General features: G+C 31.7%; 2 protein-coding genes across 4 annotated transcripts; one reads left to right on the forward strand and one right to left on the reverse strand.

Moving 5' to 3' along the window:
* The first annotated feature begins 472 nt into the window (after positions 1–472).
* Positions 473–6449, forward strand: LOC114191921 (neurofilament protein-like protein). Its single transcript, XM_028081376.2, has 3 exons — positions 473–702; positions 1495–1936; positions 3267–6449. Exons 2-3 carry the CDS (start codon positions 1901–1903, stop codon positions 6162–6164), a joined length of 2934 nt encoding a protein of 977 aa, XP_027937177.1. The 5' UTR covers positions 473–702; positions 1495–1900; the 3' UTR covers positions 6165–6449.
* A 349-nt stretch (positions 6450–6798) lies between these two features.
* On the reverse strand, positions 6799–11615 carry LOC114192043 (transcription factor PIF3-like). 3 transcript variants are annotated; one of them, XM_085676212.1, is made up of 9 exons: positions 11070–11615; positions 10566–10787; positions 9223–10441; positions 9017–9136; positions 8858–8923; positions 8526–8591; positions 7915–8433; positions 7221–7339; positions 6799–7138 (listed from the first exon to the last, which is right to left on the reverse strand). In XM_085676212.1, the coding sequence occupies exons 2-8, from the start codon at positions 10649–10651 to the stop codon at positions 7232–7234; spliced, it is 2184 nt and encodes a 727-aa protein (XP_085532338.1). In that variant the 5' UTR covers positions 10652–10787; positions 11070–11615; the 3' UTR covers positions 6799–7138; positions 7221–7231. The 3 variants fall into 3 exon arrangements, with proteins under 3 accessions (XP_085532338.1, XP_085532339.1, XP_085532340.1); XM_085676213.1 differs by having other exon boundaries at positions 10566–10850; XM_085676214.1 differs by having other exon boundaries at positions 9017–9121; positions 11070–11613.
* Between the last annotated feature and the right edge of the window lie 14478 nt (positions 11616–26093).

Here is a 26093-nt window from a genome sequence, read left to right on the forward strand (position 1 = left end):
CAATATCCGTCGTCAACTTCATATATACTACACTCGTTGGCATTCTCAATGGAAAAAAGGAGAAAAGTTTAATTATTTGGTGGTGTAAAGTTTTAGTTTTAGTTTTACGAACAAACACAAACTTGTGATCACAGACAAATAGTAACACATAATAAAGTTTTCCTTAACTATAACAGTATATGAATCCCTTGTGAATGAGTCTACCCTATAAATCACTTAGATTAAATCCATTAACATTTTTTTAAGAAGAAAAAACGAAGATGTGACTTGTAGATGCCGAAAATATCAAAACGAAAAAACATTATAAACTGAAATGAAAGGCCAAACATGAATCTTGTCTAGTTTAAACGAATTGTTAATTTCCTTTTCTGTGTGGAAGAGTCGTTTTTTCTTTTGGAGACAATTAATGGTCAAGTTGGGTCTCTGTATAAATTTCCACCTAATCAATACCTTTCAGGCATGAATGTTCCTGCCCATGATGTCCGCTATAGTTAACCTGGACACAGAAAAAACAACATCCTTCCTTCCTTCTCTGTAAGCAATTTTTTATTTATTTTTCTCTCTTTGTAATTATTTCAAGAAAATTACAGGCTTATAAGTGGTGAAGGACCACCTTCACTCTTACACCGACCGAGTTCAGAAATGGAAGATTCCAAAGATGGGGGGACATGTGAAAGAGAACCAGCTCAATAGCTAAAGAAGGTGGGCTTCTTTGCATCTTTGTGGAATTGAGAACTCATAATTTTTTCAACAAAATCTCTTCTATCTTTAAAAACAGGGTTGTGGCAGCTGTCATCACTAATCACTCATCATTCTTGTCACTTCACAATACTCATTTTCCTTTTCAGATTCAAAAGATTATTAGGTTAAGCCTCAAAGAACCAAAAACATATATCATGTTGGATGCAACAATTCATTCATCAAAGTAATATAATATTAATAAAGAAATTCGAACCAAAAGAGGGGGAATAGGGGGGTATACCCTATGATGCATAACATGCGAACACCAATAAAGTGACATGAGGCAGCATCATTTTCATCCAAGTGCTACGTCTTAATCCAAGTTTGAAAACTTAAACAAATTTATCATCCTAACGTAGAACAAAACACGACCTCAAATCATGTGCTTATCTATTTCATCATTTTTTAAGCGAATTAGTATGACAGTTTTACTTATACATACATATAAAAACAAGGTAGAATGGTATCGAAAGTGAACATAACTATTTAGAAAATTTCAAGGTGACAACTATTTAAATTTGTATATTATAATTTCTCTTAATCATTGTTTGTTTGTATACAATTATGAATGATTAAGAGAAATTGGTTGAACAAAACTGACAAAAAAGGAAGTTTAATCTAAAAGAAACAAGTTGCATAATATTATAAGTTGGTACTGGCTAGTGGATCCTAAGTTTTTTGGCCTGATATATGAGTGTGTTGATTTATGGTTTCCGTAATTTGTTGAATTTAATTAAGGTTAATGACGTACAGGAATCTTAATAAGCACAAGGGTTGAGGAGAGGGCCCAAACATGTTGAGAGGTTAAATGCCACTGATCTGGTCCCCAATAAAGCTAGTTACTTTGCCACAGCTCACAGCTATGTGATCAACTTTTTTTATTTTATACTTTTTTGTTTTTAATGGGAAAACTTTAGTGGCACCTTAATCCTAATCCTCCTAAATCATTGAGACCACCTTACCAGCTCATGTGATACAGTCTGTCAAACATCTATGTTTCTGCTTTTTTCTGTGGAAAACTACTTCTTCTTCTTCCTAAAGTTCAACTAGCTTTCCTTCTTTTCCTGGAGTTGTTGCCAACCAAATTATTCCTCTCACCACATACACTTTCTTTATCTCTTTCTCTACCTCAACTTCTCCAAACACTCTGAAGGTGATCATGGCTACTGAGACTGCTGCATCTGCTACTGATCAGGTCTGTTCATTTCTATTTTCTCACTATCATCGTCTTCAACTTCTTTTTCTGCTACTCAACCTTTCATATATGTTCTTTTATGATTCTTTACTCAGTTGCTAAACTGTGAGCAAATTTTGTGATTTCTTTGCTATACGCATGAGTTTGTTTTCATCACAGCATTCACAAACATGGAGAACAGTGAAAAAGTTTGTTCTGCTTTGTCACTTCTTTGTTCAACTCTTTTTTCATCTCCAATCGTAATTAATTATTAAGGATTTGCATAGTAGCTTTCAAAGAAAATATTTTGTTTCTATAAAATTATTCATGTATTTGTTGTTATTTTTTTTTAATTCAAGTGGTCTTGTGAAGGTGCATACCTTCAAATTTTGCAAAAATGAATTTGATCAACATCTTTTCTAGAAAATATACCTGTAATCTATCAAACCCGGATCTAGAAAATTAGTGAGGCCAAAAAATTATATTTCTACTTAATTTGTTTTGCTTAAACTAAATTTATAGTTCTGCTAACAATTTTTCTTATATATAAAAGTTTTAGAGTTTTCGTAATATTAAACTAATGGAAGTTTGAGACCCAAATGTCGTAAACTTTTGTGAATAATATTTCCTTAGTAATATGTCTGACATGTAAATAATTAAAGTCAATGTTGCACATTGTAAATATTAAGAAAGTTTTGATAATATATAGCCTAAAGTTATGGTATTTCTTTAAACAACTGAGGACGTTATTCAAGGTTATTTTGTACATAAGAAATTGTCAATCCAACATCTTTATTTATACAAAGGAAAGTAAGGTGGTCAAGACAAAAATGAAAGAGTATCAAACATAATAAAATTGTGTGTAGCTAAAAAACTTTTGCAACGTGCCTCCCCACTTTTTCCATCATTGATTGCAATGCAAGATAAGTAGATACCTTTCGATAAGGAAATGGCAGATCAAGGTACCGCCATTGTTGCCATTGCATCTCAGAAAAAGTTGTGTCCTGTAGATGTGCATTTAGTGCAAATCAAGGTAGTATTTTTTTTTTCGAACTTGCAAATTATAAATATATATTAAACAGAAGAGCAGCAGCAGCCAAAGACATGCCAATGGTCTTATCATATACTTCATGTCAGTTTCCGTTTAAGGTCTATGATGTTGGTTGAAGATGATGGAAAAAGCTGTTATTTTTGTGTCACGCTTTCTTACTTCCCCAACTAGTTTAAATTCTTACTTGTTCATACTTTGTTATTTGTTCTTACATTCATTGTTTGTTAATGCTTAAGAGTACCTTCGGTTGGTTGGAACTCGTAATTTAATCATCAATGTCTTTTCATCTTTATTGTACAGCAATACGTGAAGAAGGAAAAGGACGAAGGCATTGCACAAATGATTGCTTCTTTAGCCAATGAAGATGAAGTCAAGCATGAGAAGCCTGAGGACACTTCTTCAAATAAGACAGAAGATAAGGTGACGGCAGAGCTTGCTTCAGTTGAGGTAGAAAAATCTGACGATTCCCCAGCTCTAGAGGCTTCTGCTGAAGATGGTCTGAACCATGACAAGGTTGAGGATGCACAAAGTTCAACACCAACTGCAACAGAAGATGTTGATCACCAGGTTGAGCCTGCTATTGCAGTAGAAAGCACTGAAAATTCACTGCCATCAGATGCAACTATTGCCGCCGAAGATAAACTAAAGGAGGAGAAGGAAGTGGTTCCGGCCTCGGACACTATCAGTGATATTGAACCAGTTCACGATGCAGCCAATTCCCAGCCAGTTGTGGCACCATCCACAGAACCCAGTGTGGAAGAAACACCAGCACAGCAACTAGAAAATGAATCTGTGGAAACAGATGAGGAGAAACAAGCGCAACCCAAGACAGACGACACTAATCCTCCGGCAGAATCAGAAGGAGAGCTGGTGAAAGAGGCTCAAGTTTTGGAAGACAAGGTTGTGCCTGAAGCTGTACAAGTGGGAGAAAAAACAGAAGAAGCAGAAAAAGAATTGCATGAGGCTGAGCAACCAAGCACAATTGCAGTACCTGAACAAACAGCTGATGCCGAAGAGAAACCGAGTGATACCGTAGAGGGAAAAGCAACGGGACCCTCAGAAGATGTAGTGGAAGAGATCAATAACTTTGAAACGGGAGCCACGGTAACAGTGGATGCAGAACCTGTGGTTACTGAAGTGAATGGAAACCAGAAAGAACCAGAGAAGCAATCATTGGAACCAAGGGAAGAGGAGAAACCAGATACATCTGCAATTCCTGAACAATCAGCAGAAAAAAGTGATGCCATGGAGGAAAAAACAAGAGAACTAGATTTTGAGGCAGAGGTGTTGAAAGAGACTAACAACTTTGAGACAGAGAAAGCAGAGCCATCGGCCGCTAAAGTTGATGAAAGCCACAGTGAAACAGAGAAAGCAGAGCCGGTGGCTGCGAAAGTTGATGAAAGTCAAACTGAACCAGAAAAACTAGAGGAAGAAGAGCAGCCTAAGACAGCTGTTCCCGAAGAAGAAGCTGAAAATGCGGAGCAACAAGGCAGTGCTGAGAAGGTGAAAGAGACTGGCAACTCAGAGTCAGACGCAGTTCCTGAAAAAATAGAGAAACCAGAGCCTCTGTCAATTGAAGTGGAGGAGACGTCAAGAGAACAATTACAAGCAAATGAGGAAGTTGCGGAAGATTTTAAGGATGTGGAGACTGAGAAGGAAATTGTGATTGAGACAGCCAAGACTGAAGGAACATCAGATGACCTGATCAAGGAAGAGAAAGCTGACAAAGAGGAGGAAACTACCCTCACTGTAAATGCTGCACAGGTTTCAGCAAATGAGGAACCTCAATCAAATATTGTGGAACCTTCTCCTGAAGCTGTGCTTGGGAGTTCCAAGAGTGAAGGAACTTCAGATGACACGGTCAAGGAAGAGAAAACTGACAAAGAGGAGGAAACTGGACTCACTGGAAATGCAGCACAAGTCTCATCACATGAGGAACCTTTAGCAAATCTTGTGGAACCTTCTCCTGAAATTGTGCTTCAGATCCCCAAGAGTGAAGGAACTTCAGATGACACGATCAAGGAAGAGAAAACTGAAAAAGAGGAGGAAACTAGCCACATTGAAAATGCTGCACAAGTTTCATCGAATGAAGAACCTCAAGCAAATATTGTGGAACCTTCTCTTGTAGTAGCAGAAAAGGTTGTTGAAGAGGATGACAATAAAGAACCTCAAGCAAATATTGTGAAAACTGAAAAAGAGGAGGAAACTAGCCACACTGAAAATGCAACACAAGTATCATCTAATGAAGAACCTCAAGCAAATACTGTGGAACCTTCTCCTGTAGTAGCAGAAAAGGTTGTTGAAGAGGATGACAATAAAGAACCTCAAGCAAATATTGTGAAAACTGACAAAGAGGAGGAAACTGGCCACACTGAAAATGCTCCACAAGTTTCATCAAATGAAGAACCTCAAGCAAATATTGTGGAACCTTCTCCTGAAGTAGCAGAAAAGGTTATTGAAGAGGACAACAGTAAAGAGTCAAGCATTACTGATGCGATTGAAGGGGTACCAAATGAAGTGGCTAGCATCGTAAAAAGTCCAGAACCAGCCTCAGTTGATCAGGGAGCTGAAGCTATCTTAAAAGAAGAAAGGGAGTATTCTATTCCAGCTGATGTGGAAGAAAAGGTTGCCGTTGCCGCAAATGATGATGACAAAAAGGAACCTGAAGCACCTAATGCTGTCACTGGATCTTCAACAGAGGAAGAGGCTGAAAGCAGAAAGGTTGAGGAACAGAATGAGGCAAAGACAGCAACAACTGAAGTAGCAGAGAGTGTGAAGGAGGAGGATGTAAGAGGTGATGATGATGGCTCAGTAGTTGATGACAAGAAGGAAGGGAACAGTGACGCAAAGGTAGAAGAAATCTCTAGAGCTGTAAGTGAACCTGTTAGAGAAACCTTGGCATCCAAATTTGAAGAAAAAGAAGAAGAATATGTTGAACCTGGAGTCAACAAGTTAGAGAAAGAACAAACTGTGGAGCCTGAGAAAACTGAGGTTCAAGTCACCAAGCAAAGTGACGCAATAAAAACATCCAAGGACCTTCCAAAAGAAACTCCAGCCAAGCCAGCTCAAAAGCAATCAAATAACATTATATCAAAGGTTAAACAGTCACTGGTGAAAGCAAAGAAAGCTATCACTGGCAAATCTCCTTCCTCCAAGAACCTTTCCTCGGAGGCCAAGGGCGACATTAAAGTCAAATAATGGAACTGAGTGAACAAGTTTGCAGCATTTACGTATTTGCTTTATTTTTCATTATCGTGGTGCATAGCATTATAGCGTATAAGTTGGTTTTTATACATCGTAATTTTCACTTGAATTTGTTTGAATGCCAAAAGGTGTGCAGAGTGTAGTGTATATAGAAGATGATCTAGGCCGTGATTAGGCAATGGTGTAAAATTTGATTGTTTTGTTCTGTATTATTCTTTTGGATAGTTTGCATTGTGTTTTTGTTTGCAGCTGATAAACGAGGAAAGCAATTTTAACTTATTGTGTAAAGTTTACATGTTTGTACGTTTTGTAAAAAGACCTCATAATGATCTAGTATTGATTGTTTATTACAAAACTGTTTCAAGGTGCTTTCGGAATCATAATCAGTTTCTCCTTCACTACGATGATGTATTAAAAATATATGCTTCTCCACCGTCGATGGTAACTGGTATGCTAGATAACAAATGAATATGATCGGAGACCAACCAATCTACCAATATAAATTTTCAAATAAATCTTTACGAACTGCTGAAATACTTAGAAGCACTAGAACAGTAATCTACATCTTAGTGCTCCTACTGTACCCATTTTCATTAATTTTGCAGGGCTAGGAGGGTGAGAAATTAGATGCCAAAGGCAAAGAAAAAAAATCTATTATTTCATTAAACCAAAGAATCGCTATGATAGATATGATCAAACACTTGAATACATATTTGTAATAATATATCAAATTTCTACGCCAATTGATTGAACAGGTTGCTAAATGGATGTACAAATGAGTTGCACCTCTTAAGATATTACAAAATCCGTGCAATTTCGTAAGTCCGGAAATTAGGATTCAGTCAGTAGTTATTGTAATGGGGTTAACCTCAATGACTCTGAAGTATCCTGTATGGTAATCTGCGGGAAGATTAAGACTCACATTTTCTAAAACTTCAATCAGGCACGGTATTATTATGGATCATAACCTGCAAGAACAACTCAACAGTTAGTCAGTCTGTGCCTTTGTGCACGTGTATGCGCATAGTGATAGATATTCAAAAGATTTACCAGACATAACGTTATCTGCTGGGACAAGGATTAAGAGCTCCATTGTCATTAGCCTCAGAGGTATGACCGCTATTATGAACCAAAGCAGATTGCTCAAATCCAACAACAGATGCTTCACTCTAGCATAACAAAATCGGAGAACACAGACATGAAGAGATGAGTAAAAGAATGGAAGCAGAATATTTTCATTAAAATGAAAATTAATCATGGGGACAGGGATGCACTAATACTTGTGCTAGAAAACCACATAATTACTTTTTATTTCGACCTTTACCTTTTTACATGTTTCTTTCAGTTTCTAAAATAGAAAATGTTCATTCAAACCATACAATCTATACTTGTCAAAGTTGACATCTGGTGGTGGTGCACCTTCTTCTAGAAGTAATATCAATCAAATAACTAGAACAATTCATTAGATAAGAATGGTTATTTCAGGTGACCTAGAATGACTAGAAACACAATGCAATAGGCTTTTCACTTTTTAATTCTGTCCAGGGAAGCAAGTGCATAAGAGATTTGGCAAACTTTTTCAGAATGATTCAATAATATTTGCAATTATACTTCACAACTGAATACTATGTCATGCTATTGCTATTACTTTCATGCATGACTGTTACAATTAAATCAACGAAGTAAATTGTTTGTGCTGAGATACATTTATATAAAAGCTCTACAAATCTGTCCGTAAACATACCTGTGTAGGCCTCTGACTTGTTGAGTCACGGCCACCAGAGCTTTGCTTAACTAGTGGGACACCATTTGACATTTGATCCTTTAAGCCAGATGCAGAAGCTGAATCCACGGTTCCAACAAGTCCTGATGATCCACAGGCATGTAGTCCCAGAGCTGATGAATTCATGACAGGTCCTCCTGAAAAAGGTAGCACGGTAGGCCGCGGCATTGGCATGGGATGTCCTTGTCCAGGAAGCCCGAGCCCTGAAAGATTTGATCCGGCCATCCCATGTAAAGCAGTAGGTCCAGACATATGGGCCACAGGGATATGACTTCCTTGCATTTGGGGCACCTGAATCATAGGGAATCTTGAAGGTCCACCATTCATGTCAGGCATTCCCACCCCATAACCCATACCATATCCCATATGCATGCCAACACTCATAGGTGAAAATGGAGCCAGATGTGGTGCATGCATGTGCTGCATTCCTGCAGGTAACATCATTGGAGGCATATATAAACCAGCTCCCATTGACATAATCTGCAAAAGAAGATAGGAATCAATCTCTCACCACAAGTATAGCATTTATCATCAGAAAATTTTAACCAAAGCCAGAGGGCTAGAGACATTACTTGAACTTGGAGCTGAAGTGTTTTAAGATACTCAATTGCCTCGTCTAGCATTGAGGCTTTATCCACCTATTATAATAGATATGAAGTCAGAAAAACCAAAGTAGTCTCTTATGAACTTCTCCGACTTTTACAACCAATATAGTTAATGAAAGATAACAGTTCATATTCAAATGGAGGATTCAAATCCTGTAAACAAAATGCTTAACTTCAGGTTGGTTTTATGGATATTAGGTTGTAACTTCTGATGATTTGATAAATCTTCCTCATTCCAATATCTAACAAAGTTTTTCAGGTGTCTTAAAAAATGAAAGAACAGATAAATCCAAACCAACCTTATTGCAATTTGGAATGAGTTCTTGCAACGCACGCATCTTCTCGTTGATTCTGTCCCTTCGCCTCTGTAGGCACAAATTACAATCAGAAATATCATAAACTGATATTAGAGGGAAAATGTGTTTTATAATTAATACTGCACAGTAGGTCTTGCTAACCCTTTCGGATAGATTATGCACTTCAGCTGCACGGGTTCTCTTGGAACCTGTACCTCCACGCCCTCCAGCTGCCTTTTTAACACCCCCTGATTCTTCTTCAGCATCCTTCATGTAAAATGTCTTCTTGATTATTGGAGGGGAATTATAAGATATGTAAGGTAACAATTAAACACATAAAACACTGTATATACAAGACTTTAACTCACTTCACTATGGCACTCAGAATCATCGGTGTCTTTTCTTTTTCGCTTCAAATTTTTATTTGGCTCATCTGAACCTCTGTCAGCACCATTGCCAGAGCAAACAGAGGAAGAGGCTACTGCTGCCTCCATACTTTTTTCAGCAGTTGTCTGCCCTTTAGCACCACTGTCACCAAGAACTTGATCTGCAATTTGGTCAATCTTAGTGGAACTCTCATTACAAGCAGTCTCTGACTGCTTAGAAAGCACTGACTTCTGTTCAACAGCTTTGGACAGTGAAGTGTTCAAATCAGTCTTGGATTGATCCACAACCTGCTGAGAGCGCATGGTCAGTTCCTTTGGACATTCACCACTTGAATCAACAACAATTGATTCAGGAGGATTGCTGCTAGTTGCCGCTGCATCTTTATTCTTAATTTCCATACTGTCTGATCTTGCTGAAGACAAACCAGACTTCAAGCCAATGTTCTGAAGATTAGCTCTTACCATTGCGGCAGGCCTAGCGAAATGGGAGAAATTCATTACGGTGGAACTGGAACCATTGCCAGGCAGAGGTGGCTCTTGCTTCTTCCCCTTTGGGCTAGAAAAATCACTTGAGGAAGATAGAAAATTGGTAATTTCGCCATAAGTGGCATCCTGGTTTCCATTACTAGTATTGTTATTTTCAGTTACATCTGATGTTCTGGATCTTGAAGATACAAAAGATGTTTGACAATGATGCAATGACGGAGGGTATAACTGACTGGTGCTAGCTTTGGGTTCGGCAGTTCCAATTTGCTCAGCTGAAGAATCCTTGAAAACATTCCCTTGTTCTTCAGAAGTTTTATGAGAATCCCTCAAAGCCATATTGCTATTACTTTTTTTATCCAATAGGGTAAAGCTAGTTGGGGCAGGAAGGAAATCAGAACCATAGTCATGTTGCAATGAACCATCCATTGTTGTGTAATCATCAAACCAAGGTAACACATCTTCATCTTGACAGAAATCAACTTCACGGGACGGCACCGACATTGAAATTTCATTCAAACCAGAGTCTAAATCTCTAAATTTTCCCATCCTGTTGGCACCATATCCTACATCTTTGTCTCTACCCTTGGGACTGTGAGATGGTAAGCAGTGAGATGGCAAACTCCTGCAAGATGGGCTCCTTCTAACTTTACTAGACTGACCCTGGCTAGAAATCTGACCATTCTCCCAAACTAGCTCAAAAAAATCATTCTCAGGTCTACAATCCAATTTCAAACCAAAAAACAAAAACAGAGTTAAGATGAAAGGATAAACAAAACGATAAAAGTCAAATTCAAACACATAAATGAAAGGCTTGCAACAGCCTGTGCTAATGAACTTACGAGGAACATTGATCAGATGCACGTGTGCTGTTATTCTCTGTACCAAGCTTCTCTCTAGCCAGACGGTATAACTCGTACAAAGGCATGACGACGACGATGATGATGAATCAATCGATCCGCGGAACCAAAGTACCAAAACTCAGAAAGGCCTTAAATCAAAATTAAGGCACTCAGACCCCCCAATGTTGCTTCCAACATACTCTGGTATATTAACTGGGAAACCTTTGGAATCCAAATGAGGTTGGAAGACATAAAAGAAACCTGACGTCAGCCACCCTACTCTTACTATGGCATGATTATAAAAGGAAAAGAAACAAGCTTACATTAACATTACATCACAGTAGCAATAATTTACAAAACTAAAACCCTTTTATTTTAATATCTCAAGTCCTTATCAGGGAGAAACAAGACTTAAATACATAATTAAATTAATAAAACAGCATCAGTCAAAAAAATACTTAAACAACTTCAATGTATGTATATAAGTATATATCATGAACAAACCTTGCAAAGTATAGTAAGGGACTTTAAAAGACTCGAACTATTTGGGTTCTTTTCTTTCTTTTTATTTTTCCCCTAATCAGCAGCATTCAGATTGGCAAATACAACCACCCAGTTGAGTTCCATCGACAATAGTGACACCGATTGTCGGCTAAGATCAGGGAAACCCATGTAACCCCAATAATTTCAGGATGAAACCCAGTGAAATCTTCTCAAACGGGCACCCAAAAAGATACGAAATTTTTGGAAACCATTAGTTCCTCGAGAATAGATACCAACGAAGTATTCCTAATCCAAATGCAACAACACTACTATTTGAGTGGGAGTAATAATTCCCAATCTGCACAACCACTGGGTAGTATCAAAAAGTAAGCTTTCAGGCCTAAGAGACCGTGTCTAAGCTCGAAGAAAGAGAAGACCCAAAATTTCAGAAGACCCAAATGGACGCAGAAAGCGGCGAAAGATTTGCAGAGGGGCAATGCAGACGAAAGCTGTGTCTAGCAGTGACACAAATGAGACAGACAGAAACATAAAGAGAGAGTGCGAAATTCAGGGGTTTCTAAGTACTAACCATGGTTTAGTCACAAAGATGTCGTGGTTTAAGTTTCTGGGACCCTTCCAGAACCACACGGTCACCCTCCTCTTACGCGAGTGGATCACACGCTCCTCTTGTTTTTTAAAAATACTTAATCTCTTGAGTGTTTTTCCGTTATATTAACTAAATTAAAATTCCATTTCATAATTAAAGATTAATAAAAAGAGGCTCTAAAAATTTTCGTCTAATTTTTGTTGTAATAAAATGACTAAAAACATGTTACTGTATTATTGATTAAAACCCATTAAAATATAAAAATTTAAATAGACTTTGGTAGAATTTGATAAACAATAACCAACATAAAAAATATTATTCAATGATGGGTAGGTTTGGCATGTTGTGACACCACATTAAGATAGGAGGAGTATTTGTTTGTCTGCGTGTCTCTATTCTGTGTACTTAGAAGGAAAGTATCAACTTCCATGTTTTGTGGTTTTGTATATATTATCTTAGCAAAATTGGGTAAGTGTGGATGTGTATGAGTGCATCCATAATGCAACCAACAGAATCATATCCATATCATTATAACCTGTTTGGGCAATGACACTCTTTGAAGTAGATAATCTTGAAAAACAATACTGAAATCAGATCCCTGCTTAATAATAAATTGAGGGTTAAAAAAAGATTAACAAAGTCAATGACCCGAAGATCGCTTTTAACAATTTCCAAATTGACAAAAGGTGCAATCTTTCTTGCCTTCGTTGTTGGAAAGACTGGGGTTAATTCTGATTGGTTTAATTAATCGCAGCTTTGTTAAAGAATTGAAAGGCTTAAGAAAATGGTAACCCTTGGGTTGGTTTGTTTACATGTGGTCCCTTTATTTTGATTCAATTAGATTGCATTAATTAGTAATGTAAACACTAATTAGATTGCGTGTAGGGACCACCTAAAGAGGTTATAGAAAGGATTTGAGATTTATTTGTAGAAAATTAGAAGAAAGAAAGAGGAAAGGGACGCCAAAAAAGTGGGAGTTAATTAACGGAAACAGGATTAGTTATGGGTCAACGAGATAATCCACAAGGGATTGGATGTTTGGTTGTCTTTTGAAATAAAATAAAATAAATTAAAATAAGTTGAATGTTGGTAAAAGAAAAGAAAAAAAAAAAAAACATGAGTAATTGGGGTCCATTAGAGAGTATGGAGGAAGGTGAATATTTTTTGATTATATGAGGAGACATGGTGAATGAGGAACGTCCACTTGGACCCTTGTTCACCTGGTTGGGGATTTGGCTCCATCCATGTGGACCTTCTATCTTTTTTCTGGTGCATTGCATTTGAATTTGCAGATTCAATAATAATAATAATATGGTATTTAATGGAGATGCTGAAGTTCACCAAACATGGTGATTATCCATCCGAAGGAGAAAAGAGAGAAAACAGTGAGGGGCGGCAAGCATGAGCAGTGCATGTGGGTTTCACGTGCGATGGTGAAATTCACGAGACAGACACGTTGTTTTCTTCTTTTATCACTTTTGCTGTTTTTGGAAGTCACATAGAATCATGTGTGGCTCCTTCCTTGGAAAAGAGGACACGATTTTGGTCCTCTGTGAACTGCAATAGCCACCTTAATTCGAGTAGTGCGTAAGATGTTTTTGTCATTATTGTTTTGCAGGTCTGCTCTGCAATTTGCAGCCCTGTATCTATATAAGGTAAGACGACACAGGTCATTCTGTCGTTCGTTACAACTTGGATTTCTTTCTTTCCAACCACGTAATCAATTTCTCTATTTTTTATTTCTTCTTTTATTTTCAAAAATAACTTCACAAAATAAACATAATACATCAAAATAAATAGTGTAAAATTTTAAAATATTATTTATTTATTTAAAAATATTTAAAAACATATATGATATTTAAAATTTAATAAATATATTTCAGGAAATTAAAAACATGTAGGAGCATAATGAACTCAAACATATTTAAATTTTATTTTTATTACAAATTAGCTTTCTCTTTTCTAAAAACTTAGATATTAAGCACTCCATCATTTTTTTAATGGTTATTATAAAAAAAAGTCACCTATGCAACCTAATTAATTTATAACTTTGTATGGTAACTTTTGCATATATTCTTATTAGGCCAATATTTTCACCATTACAAGTTTTGGATTTAATATCCTCAATGAGATCATCCAACCCCTATTTTCATCTGCACGCGTTAATTCAACTTTAAGCATTCTTCCCACAAAACTTTACAAAACTTTCAACGTCAGAACTAGTTCAAAGACTTAATTAGAAAACTATTAAAAACCTATGAAATAACTTAAACTAAAAATAATAATAATAATAATAATAATAATAATAATAATAATAATAATAATAATAATAATATATGCATGAACTCACATACGTAAATGATCGACTTCGTGTTTGTTCTTTACTTAAACCTCTTTATATTCTATTGAAATGAAGCTGAACCCAAACCTTTATTTACTTATAATGCTCGAATATTTTGATTGCTTAACATCTCATTACTTACAAATATGCATTATCAACACTTCCAAATATAGAAAAAAGCACTCGGTTTCTAAATAGTTAACTTAACTCCATTTGAAGATATAATAAAGATAAATAATTTTGTTTTTCTAAAGTACTAAATATTCTCTTTTGCATGGTTGGGGTATAGCATATGCTTGTTGGGAAACAAAGAAATTCTCTCCACTGTGTGATTGCAGTGGCAGGGTGTGAAGAAAAAGAGAGGATAATGTTAATAAATGGTTAGCTGTTACATTATTAAACAACAGGCCGTACCCGGGGACGTATCTATTTGGTGCAGAGACTAATATATTTTTATAAATCTATAAATTAATATAAATTTTATTTTCAATTTTTATCTTAAAAAAGATAAATAAATGTTTGAGTTTAGGGCAATGAAACTCATACAAAAGCATTAATCAAATGACGTAAAATGGGTTCAGTTTAAATAGTTGAAGTTTGAGTTTAATTAAGTATGCAGAGTCTACTACTTCACTAGATCATACTTGCATTTAATATGTTTTTCAGTTCTTGCCTTTGGTATTAATCATTAATTGATGACATGATGATTGGAAACATGTTTAGTCTAAAAATAACTTGCATTTTAATTAAAGAATATACCATAACACAAAAAAATAAATGTGTTTTTAGTGTGGAATACACCATAACACAAAAGTATGCGAGTATTTGGTAGATTTCACGTAACATTTGTTTATTTGGTGAGTCAGATCATAACACTTATAACTGGAAGCAATTTTATATGCTCCTTTGCAGATTGCACATGACCCCTACACCTAGAATTAAGATGCACCTACTTTTTTTTTTCTCCGAGAATCTTAAATTGCTGCATGCTCAGAAATATAGATAGAGGAGCGAGGTATACTCAATGAGAAATTTTTTATATACTTTAATTTCTATCTTAAATTTATTAAAATACCAAATGTTTACTAATGTTATTTGCATAATAAATTCAACAGTTTTATCAAATGGATTTAAAATTTAACTAAATTTCACAAAAATGACAAATAACGTTGAAATTTAAACTCACTTCTATGTTATAATCTCTGGCTATATATTTAACTTATGAAAGATGTTTAATATATATTTATTCTAGATATATATATATATATATATATATATATATATATATATATATATATATAAATATATATATATATATATATATATATATATATATATATATATATATATATATATATATATCACAAAAGCACTAAAATTCTATTATGTAATGCTAGATTTTGTTTTCTAAAAACTTTGTATACATTAAAATGGGTTAAAGCATTCCAAATACTTTACTATTATTATATTTTTTTTTTCGATAAAAAAAATCTTCATCCACCAAATACTCAATATATCAAACAATATATCAAACATGAGAATAAATATTTAAAATGATCTAATAATAATAATTTCATAACAAATAATATATAAGTTGTTAAAATGTCTCAACTTAATCCAATTAAATATTGAAGTAACAATAGACCAACTCAATTCGCCTTAATGATTATAATCGATTGACTTACCTAAATATATGATTCGATCCACCATAAATTAGAGATTTAATCGATTGACTTACCTAAATATATTTTATTATTCATGAAAAATTCACATAAATTAAACGAGACCTACAACATTATGCATATGAAATTGACCATTTTTACCATTCACTTTGAATGTATATAAATATTTTTAGCATATAAATCCTTAAAAAAAGAGAGAAAACTAAACAATATAAATTTCTCTTTTAAGAATAGCATTAAAGACGGTTGATCAGTTCTGTATCTAGAGCTGTAATTTTACCACCAAATGTCAAAGATTATAACACTTTGGAAAAAATTTATATATTGTGCAGGATAATGACATCATCGATATCTCATTCAAGTAAGAAGCACCAAAGCATGCAGAATCTGATAAAAGAATAACTGTACGTTAAAAAATATGCACAAAATGTGTCCTTTTCCAATTGTGACAAATTGGGTGTTCTTATTTTAGTATGGTGCCCATCATGCCCTCAGGTTTACCATTAAAAGCTATGTAATTCAATTTAGGTGCTTCTCTCTGCCAAGACAACTGGAAAGCATCAACACGAACAAGGTACCATGTGTACCATCTCAGAGAGTAAACAACAATGTACTATTATTTTAAAAAGAAAATAATAAATCTAATTATTAAAAAGTGAAATTTAAGTTATCTCAAACTCATCACATTGATATCAGATTAAAAATTAGATTTTAAGTTTAACTTTATTACATAATGTGATATTTGTATTCATTTATACATTGTAAATTGATTTTATTTTTGGTCAATATAAAACTTCCAACACATCATCTCATATCAAGGCATATATATCTCTAGGGACTAAATATTAATTGGTGGTCCAATATCAGTTTGATTGGGTGAAACAATAGATCCAACAAACTGTTGGATTAATGAAAATACATCTTGTAAGTAGGGATGTCAACGAGGTGGATAGAGTACGGATAATAGCTCGCCTGTACCCTATCCGCTGGATAAATATTCACCTCGTACCTGTATCCGTGCGAGTATACGTTATGCGGATATCTGCATATTTTTTTAAAATCCACGAATATCCATGGGTACCCACAGATTTTTACAAAAAGAAAATTTTAATATTTAATAACAAATTTTAACTATAAATTCAAATAAAAATACAATGCATAATATTTATAAATTTCAATCAAAATGCAAATAACCCATTTAAATAGTGTTGAATAACGATTTACAAACAAATGAAGATTTTTTAAAATAAGTTGATAAAAAATAACCCATTCAAAATCAATGTGTTAATATTTTAATCATTTTTTTTATTTAAATTAGAGTATAGCGAGTACGGGTATCCACTGATACGGATACTATGATACTCGTACCCACCCCGTTAACATGCGGGTATAAAAAATTCATACCCGTTACCCGCGAGTATCCATTTTTAATATTCATTTCCTACCTGTTGCGAATTTTATCCGCGAATATCAGCGGGTACGGATTTTTTTTATATCCCTACTTGTAAGTCTCATATCACCTAGGATATGTCCTCGAATGAGTGATAATGGTTATATAATAAATTTAAGGTCCATGGAGTTTCTTGTCCCAGGTTAAAGTACTTTAAGTTTATTTGACTTTTCTTGTATTCTTATAATAAATTATTGTGAAGTTTAGGTTAAATTTTAACTTTGAAGAGAGTGTGTACTTAGGTTCAAGGAGTTTTATATATTGTATTAATTTTCACATAATATTATTTTTAATATTTAATTGTGATTTTTCTCCAAATTGAAATTTTCACGTTTTAATCTTATCTTGATTGTACTGTTATCTCTACTTGTAGTGTGATTTTATAAGAAACATGTGTGATTTTTCCAACACAAACAATAAATTTTAATTTATTATCTTAAAAATAAAATTTTGAGTTTAATTCAATCTCACGTAATTATTATCACTTTAGTTTGAAACTATAATTATAATTGTCGTTGATGTTTCGATATCAACGTTTATAATTTAGGCTCTTAAAATTGTGATGATACACTTTTAGTTTCTGAACTGCATAATAAATTAAGGTGGCATCATCGTAGTCCACGAGATGGATCCACCTATAATTATGAAATTTAGATTGGTTGCATGTGTTTTGAACACGCGAAAATCGTTCTTGAACGAAGAAGAATGAGTGAATATGAGCTGTAGTTTTATGCGGATTGTGTAATGTGTTGCGTAGACATTAGGCATTATGATGATATATATACTGAAAACAATTGAAAGAAAATCTGTGATTTGATTTTGGCTGTTTGCTATTAGATTTTTATGTTGTATATATAAATGAGAGCATGCAGTTTAGACACACTCGAGTTCAGTGCATTGCCACTTGATCACATGAACAGTATATATTTTATTTCCCACTTTCTTCTTTTTTATCTTCATCTAAATCTTCCTTCGTCATTCTTTAGAAAATATTTCTTTTACGATTTTATAAAAAAAAAAAGAAGAAGAAAAGACTGTGCATATGATAAGAGGATGACTACTTAATTGATGTAGATGATCACGTGAAACTCATCAATCTTATTTTTTTTGTGAGAGTAATAAATTTTTTTATAATTTTATTTTAACAGCAATATCAATTTGTTATTAATCATATAATTTTAATTTTTGGTAAATTTTTTTATAAGTATTAAATTCAATCAAAAAATATAAAAGGATAACTTAAAAATTGACGTGTCCAATTTCTTTCTTGAAAATTAACTTTCAAAAGGTGTTACGTACAACATTAATTTCTTCTAATATTTCCGCAAAATTATTTTCTGAGTGTTAAATATTTTATTATTTTTCGAGATTACAAACATTTTTTCTAATACTTATAGAAAATAGTACATGGTGTGTTCATTTGTAAAGATGAATTTGAGGGAGGGAGAGAAAGGGAGAGAGGAAGAAGGAGATGATGAATTTGGATAGATTAGAGGGTGAAAATTTATTGTTCATTTGAAGAGATTTAGATGTGAGAATGAGCAGATTCAAAAATAAAGTTTATGAAAATTTGTGAGTGATATAATGGATGTAATAGATTAAAAATTAAATTTAATGAAAAGAAAAATAAGATTACCAAATTGTCATTGATTTTAAAAGTAATTTAAAATTATAATTAAATGTGATAAATTTAATTTAGGAAAGTATATTAAAATGAATAAATAAAAATAACATATTTTACTAAAAGAATATTTATAAAAAAATTGATAAAAAATTTTAAAATTAATAATTAATTTTTAAACTTTTTTTATAACCTTTTCAAAAAATTTGGTATTAATTATTTTTGTCAACATAATTTTAAAAGTCATATTTCTACATTATTATCAGAATTAAACTTAAAAATAAATTGAGGACATAAATATAATATATTTGATATCTTTCTCAAATTATGACATAGAAGAGAAGATTGGAAAATAGAGGAATCCCCTTATTTCTTCCTCTTCCTCTCCCTGAAATATGTTGAAGTGAACAATTACATCACCTGTAAATCATTCCTCTCACTTTTGAGTGAAGAGTAAATCTATCAAAGTGAACACAACATTAGAAAGAAAGAGTGTTTTAGTAAATAAAATAAAATGAAGGTATATTAGGAAATCTGGAAGGTGTAAATAACAATCGCCAACTATTTTGGAGCATCTTTCTCTTGACATGGCCTCAGCCCAATATCAGAATTCAAACCCAATGCCGACAAAGACGTGATTAGAAGAAAAAAAAAAAACCTTTTTATAATAAGCTTTCTAGTCCGTATACATCATAGAATCTCTAATATGTATTCATTTTATTTATAACAATATATGTGATTTTTCATTTTAGTATACGTATTGACATTTTGTTTATCTTTTATTATATTTTAAAATTATAAATTATTTATATATTAAAGGTAATAACACACCACAAATCATTCATTATTATTTTATGTCACTATCATATCATTGCTATTTTGTTTTTTTTTAATATAATGACTTAAAGTACCTCATTCATTGATTATATTTAAATAAACATATATTAAAAGTAAACTAATTAACTTTATGAACAAATTTCATATAACGTCTCATTCAAACTTTGAAAAGCAAAGTATTCGTGGTTTATTGATAATAATAATAATAATAAGATTAGACTCAAAAGCAAATTAATTAAACCTGAACTTGTTAGGGAGTTCAAACCCAAAATTGATTGGTTAGTTATCTTATCTACGTTTAGACAAATCCGTTTGGAATTTAGACAAATTTACATTTCAAGAAAGATAGTTATTAAATAAAGTGTGTAATTGATGCACCGATACTTCAACTTGGGTCACGTATCCTTATCTGATATGTATCGTGTCTGATACTTTATGATATTTTATCGATATTTATCAATGAAACATCTAATTTATAAAGTTGTAGTACACTACAAGAAAATATTTGAATAATGATCAATTTTAGTGACAAAACATAATTAGTCACTATATAGTGATCAAATTGACAACTAAAATAGTTCCAAAAAATTATAATTGGTCTCTAAATTGATAATTAAAATAGTTTCAATTATGAATTGGTTTTTAAATTGGTCATTAACATTAACTGCTAGGTTTTGGGTACCAAAATAATTAGTTTCTAAATTGATCTCTAATTAGAAAATTGGTCTCTAACATATTTTTGATTACTATAATTGGTCATTATTTAAGAGTTTTCTTGTAATGGTACTTCTATGGTGACAATAATTTATATTTTTATGTTGACAACTTTAGTACATATAATTTTAATTTTGATTCACACAAAAAAAATCATATATTTATTATGTTTTTAAGAATTATTATATATTTTTCAATATTCATATACTACGTATCTATCACATATCATATCCTATTATTTTGAAAATAAACATATCGACGTATATGATACGTATTGTATCCAATACATATATCGTATTTGTGCATCATAGGTACGTACTATCTATATAGGGGTCTTTTTGAAAATATTTTCTGTTAGAACTTTTCAAAACAAAAACAACAAAAAATTAACAAAATTTTCCATAAATTTAAATTATTTATTAAAAACTAAAAACATCATTGTAACTTTTAAAAAACTCCTAAAGTATTAAGAAAAATTTATACTTTTATTTGCCAAGAACTCAAACAATTTCTGTGCCAGAGTATAAGTCCGTTTGGGCCAATAAACAGGTGTACCTTCTTAACGGATCAAGACTCAACTCAACATAAGGCCCAGTTGTTATTTTTAAAGCGCATTTAATATATATTTTTAAAATAATTTGGTAGTTATTGTTTAAATTTGGAATACAACAATGGTGAAACTTCTAGGTAAATTGATTTTTCTATGAAACATTTATCTAATTATTTTTTGAAAAAGTATAGAGAAAATGGATTTGAAAATGCATTGATTTCTTCGAAGGAAATTGTTTTTTGAAATGAATATAGAACCTGAGTTTCGTGAAAAATGTATGAAACGCAAAAAGAAACAATTTGATGAAAATATTGATAATGAAATTGTAAAATCTCTTCAAGAATAATTTAGAATTGATTACTTTTTGTATATTGTAGATAAAACAATTACTAAGCTTCAAAGTATATTTGAATAATTTAAAATATATATGAAGATATTTTTGGTTTTTTATTTAGGGTTAAAAAATTCAAGTCACTAGATTATACATTTTTGAAAGAAAAATGCTTAAACCTTGAAAAATCTTAAAAACATGATAATTTGTTGGATATGGATGAATTTGATTTATTTTCAGAATTAAATATCTTAAGAAAAATTATACGTGTGAAAAATGATAAACTAGTTGATATTCTTAATTATATAAAAAATAATAAATTCTTTTCCAAAGACATATATAGCTTATATAATAATGTTAACAATTCAAATGTACCGAAAGGAGTTTCTCAAACCTAAGGATAATAAAAACCTATTTAAAATCAACAATGTCCCAAGAAAGATTAAACAGATTAGCCTTATTATCTATTGAAAAGGAAATGTTAAATGAAATTAATTATGACAATTTAATAAATAATTTTACATAAAAACAATTTCGATTTTTTTTTTTAAATAAAAGGCTTCATTTTTTAAGTTTGTTTTAGGACTCCCAATCTCTTTAGCCGACCCTACAATGGCGGGGTTAGTCATTATTCCTTTTTTCGCTTTAGGTTTACTTTTGGTATTAGAGAAAGGTTAAATATATTTATCTTGTTTTGAATATGTCGCGATTATCCTTTTGAATTATTTATTTATGTTTTTTCTTTGTGTTTGATGTTATACTTAATATTATGGGCATTGGAGGTATCACCATTGATGAGGTAGCGCTAACTCACCGTTGGACATTACTGTTATCGGTATAAAAGGTCTCAGAGGATCGGCATTGCAACCCTCGAGACTTTGCTGGAATAGCTCTAAGGAGTCCGACATTTGTTCTGTACTCATGTAGTATGGAATGCTGCCACTTGCTTACAATAATTGACATCATTTTTTGAACAGTAAAACCAATTATTTTGAGTTTGAAGATTAATTAAAAATGAACATTTTATTTTGTTTGATATCCATATTTTAATGTGAAATATTGTATGGTGTGATTGTAAAATAGTGCATTTTGTTGGAATTACGTTACGAGTTCATTAAGGATTGAATATGATTGTTCACTCTAAATATATTTGATAAAAGAACTCTATAAGAAAGAATTGAAGAAAATATGACCATATTGTACTTAATATATGACTTTTGTATGAGACCAATAAATATAGTTGAGCATAATTATTTTGTAAAAAAAAAATATAATGAAGCTTTGAACACTTGTATCCGTTACTTGAATGTACCGTATAGGAGTTAATGTAAAGTATATGATGTATATTAATTTATATAATGAATATTATTATTTATTTTGATTACATTATAACTAATGTTGATGCACATATTTATTTTAAATATTTGAAATAGTTGGAGGGTGGATATAATAAATTAGAGAGTAGTCACAACATCTAAACATCTATGATTGATATTTATAATAACATAATAAATATTAATTAAAAACAATAATTATAATTAATTATATGTGATGTGATGATATTTTACTCAGATGAATCTTCTTATATCTATATGATTAATTATGATGAAATATTGAATTATATTTCTCGATTTGCCTATGAAAGTTGTGGAAAGGGACATAGTATAACAATTTTATCATTTGGTTACATGAGTCTAATTGGATAAGACTTTAGCTCACAGACAAACAGACAAGTTTTATGTCACTAGATTAATTCATTATGACATGTTCACATAGTAAGACGTAATAGTATCATAATATAATTTGCTTATATGAGTCTAATTGAATAAGACTTTAACTACATATAAATTTTATGTCACTATGTTCATTGTGTGTCTGCATCAATAAAACATAATTTTACCATATATATATATATATATAAGGGTTAACTATGTTTTTCGTCCCTCTACTATTATCATTTTTTGGAAATGGTCTCTCTTGCAAACGTTAAACCATTTTGGTCCTCATGATTTTGAAACTACTGATTTTAGTCCCTAATTTGTGAATGGTGTTAAGTCTGTGACTGCGTGGCAAATGGTGTTCCAGCTGGGCTCGTCATTTGGCGACACGTAGTTATTAAGATGCAGACACGTATTAAATGATTTTTTTCTTTATTTATTTAATTCATTTAATTAATATTATATAATATATTTTTAAACAAGATTTTAACATGTCCACAGTTATACACTTCATTCTAAGATGCTTCATGTTAAAATCTTGTTTAAAAAATAGATTATATAATATTAATTAAATGAATTAAATAAATAAAGAAAAAAAATTTCGTTTAACACGTGTCTGCATCTTAATAACCACGTGTCGCTAGATGACGAGCCTAACTGGAACGTCGTTCCACACAGTCACAAATTTGACTTAACGTCGTTCAACAAATTAGAGACTAAAATCAGTAGTTTTAAATGAGGACCAAAATGGTTTAACGTTTGTGAGATGGACCATTTCCAAAAAATGATAATAGTAGATGGACGAAAAACATAATTAATCCTATGTATAAAAGAAGAATTATATATCAATACTTCGGATAAACACACACATATATATATATATATAAGAAAATAAGAGAAAATTATGATGATCGACACTGAATTAATGAACATATAAAGAAAGAAAAATATTTATAATTGAATCAATAAGAAAGAACAAGAAATCAAGAATTATAATTAACTATTAAAAAAGGGGAACAAAAATGACAATTATGGGTAATGAAAAGTTAAAACAAAGACTGATTGAAGTCTTAGAATTACTTTACAATATTTGAATTGGAGTACACGTGTATTTTTTATCAATGTTTTTATTGATTCTTTCATTTCTAAATAAAATTGTGATTAATAAATAATTATGAGTACTTTTACACTAAGGGCTAAATATTTTTGCAAAATTTAATATAAGAATGGGCACTATATAATACCCATACTTTTTTATATATAAATAAATCCATACCTTACCGACTATAAATATCAAATTATTATTAATGTTTGACTAAAAGTATTGGTTTTTAATTTTTAGATACGCAGTGTGCTATATAATAAATTTATTTCTTAAGTCATTACGCACTAAATAATTATGTTTATTATATACTTCATTTTTATTTTTTATTTTGTCATAATATTATTTTCAAAATTAATTTCATACCAAATATCTTTAAGTTTAATTTATTGTTTTTAATTTAAGAAATAGTGTTTTTTTGCGACTGTTACATTTCTTCGACAACACCGATTGTGATTCACAGCTAGAAGAATAATAATATATAAAAATATAAATTGAAAAAAATAAAAGTATATCTGAAAATGAAAGAAAATGATGAAGCCACGTGGGGTTTACATGAATGAGATTCATAGGAAGCTGACATGCACAGCACGTGGTGCTCTTCTCTCAGATCTCACTTCCTAAATACATTACACATCAATCAGCATCTTTATTCTCATGCTAAAATAAATACTGGTTTCTTTTATAATTTTTTTTTCATATTTTTTAACTTAACCTAATAATTTTAGGAAGAAAAATTAATTTATGAATATGGATCCATCACAATTTAATATGTATGATATAAATTTATTATTTTTATTGTCTACTGAAAATGTTTTTATTATGCTTTAAGATAAGTCGGATTGGAAAAAAAAACTAAAAATAAAACTTTTTTGATTGTGAATACGAATATAATAACTTTTAAAATAATTGGTGATATAAATTTGATGACAATATAATAATTTATTAAAGTTGAATTCGTGCTTTTTATTGACACATGATTTGATTCCATTATGTTTAAAGAGCAGGTCTACCACTTTGCCTAATCACGATGGACATTCAGATACTTACATCAATCAATAATCAAAATTAAAATGACATACCTGTAATTGAATATATCTAAAAGAATTTATTATTTACTAAGATTAATTAAAAAATTATTATCACTTTCTATAGACATCATTAAATGAATTCTCGTAAGCAGCTTCTAACTTAATTCTTTTAATTAGCAACGTATATAGAAAAATAAATTAGAACTACAAATATAACAAAAAATACAATTTAAATGTATTTACTCCTAAAACTTAGTCAAATTACACAATTAATAGTTATTATATAATATATATTCAATCAATTCAATTATTGAATTTCATAATTTCATTAATCAGGTTAGGTATATAAATTTTCATACAATTTTAAAATTTGTGAAATAAATTACAAATAATATAATAAATTTATAAGATTGAATATATTAATCTGTTTAAAAAATATTGAAAATGTTATTCAAATAAGTTTTACCATACTTCTCTGTATATATTTATTTAACAAATAAAATATCACCTTTATTCTCTTACACGAAGAAGAACCTATTCGTCTTTAAATAACTGAAGAAAAAAATAAATAAATAAATAAAGGGGCGAGGCACACACATGAGAGGTCGGTTGTAACATGGAACCCCATAAAGCTTGCCTTCATCAACGCCGTTGCTTCTCTTTAGCGTGGCAACTTACGAGCCGTCGATGTTTTCAGCTTTCACACTCTGCCGTTTGACTTTGATTGCGTGTGTTACTATTTTCACTTACTTCTTATGGCCCCCACGTGGCACCACAAACACACTCCTCTCTGTCCTCTGTTGCGTGATGCCAACCTTACATCTGGCATGTCCCTTTCTCTTCTAATCCAAACCATAACGTTACCATCTATTTTCATTCACCACGGTTTATTTTTCCTAAAATGTAGACATCATTACATAACATCATGGAAATAATTTTGTCTGCTAAGGAAATTTTCTTTGATAATAAAATTATCCAATTAAAAAAACATAAGAACTTGATATTTTTATTTAAAAGAATAGTTCCGTTGGCGTTGGCATAATGTGGTAGCAGCATAACGG

This window comes from Vigna unguiculata, chromosome 7, assembly GCF_037176805.1.
Source record: "Vigna unguiculata cultivar grain cowpea cultivar isolate G323 ecotype 2 chromosome 7, ASM3717680v1, whole genome shotgun sequence".
NCBI classification, from domain to species: Eukaryota; Viridiplantae; Streptophyta; class Magnoliopsida; order Fabales; family Fabaceae; genus Vigna; species Vigna unguiculata.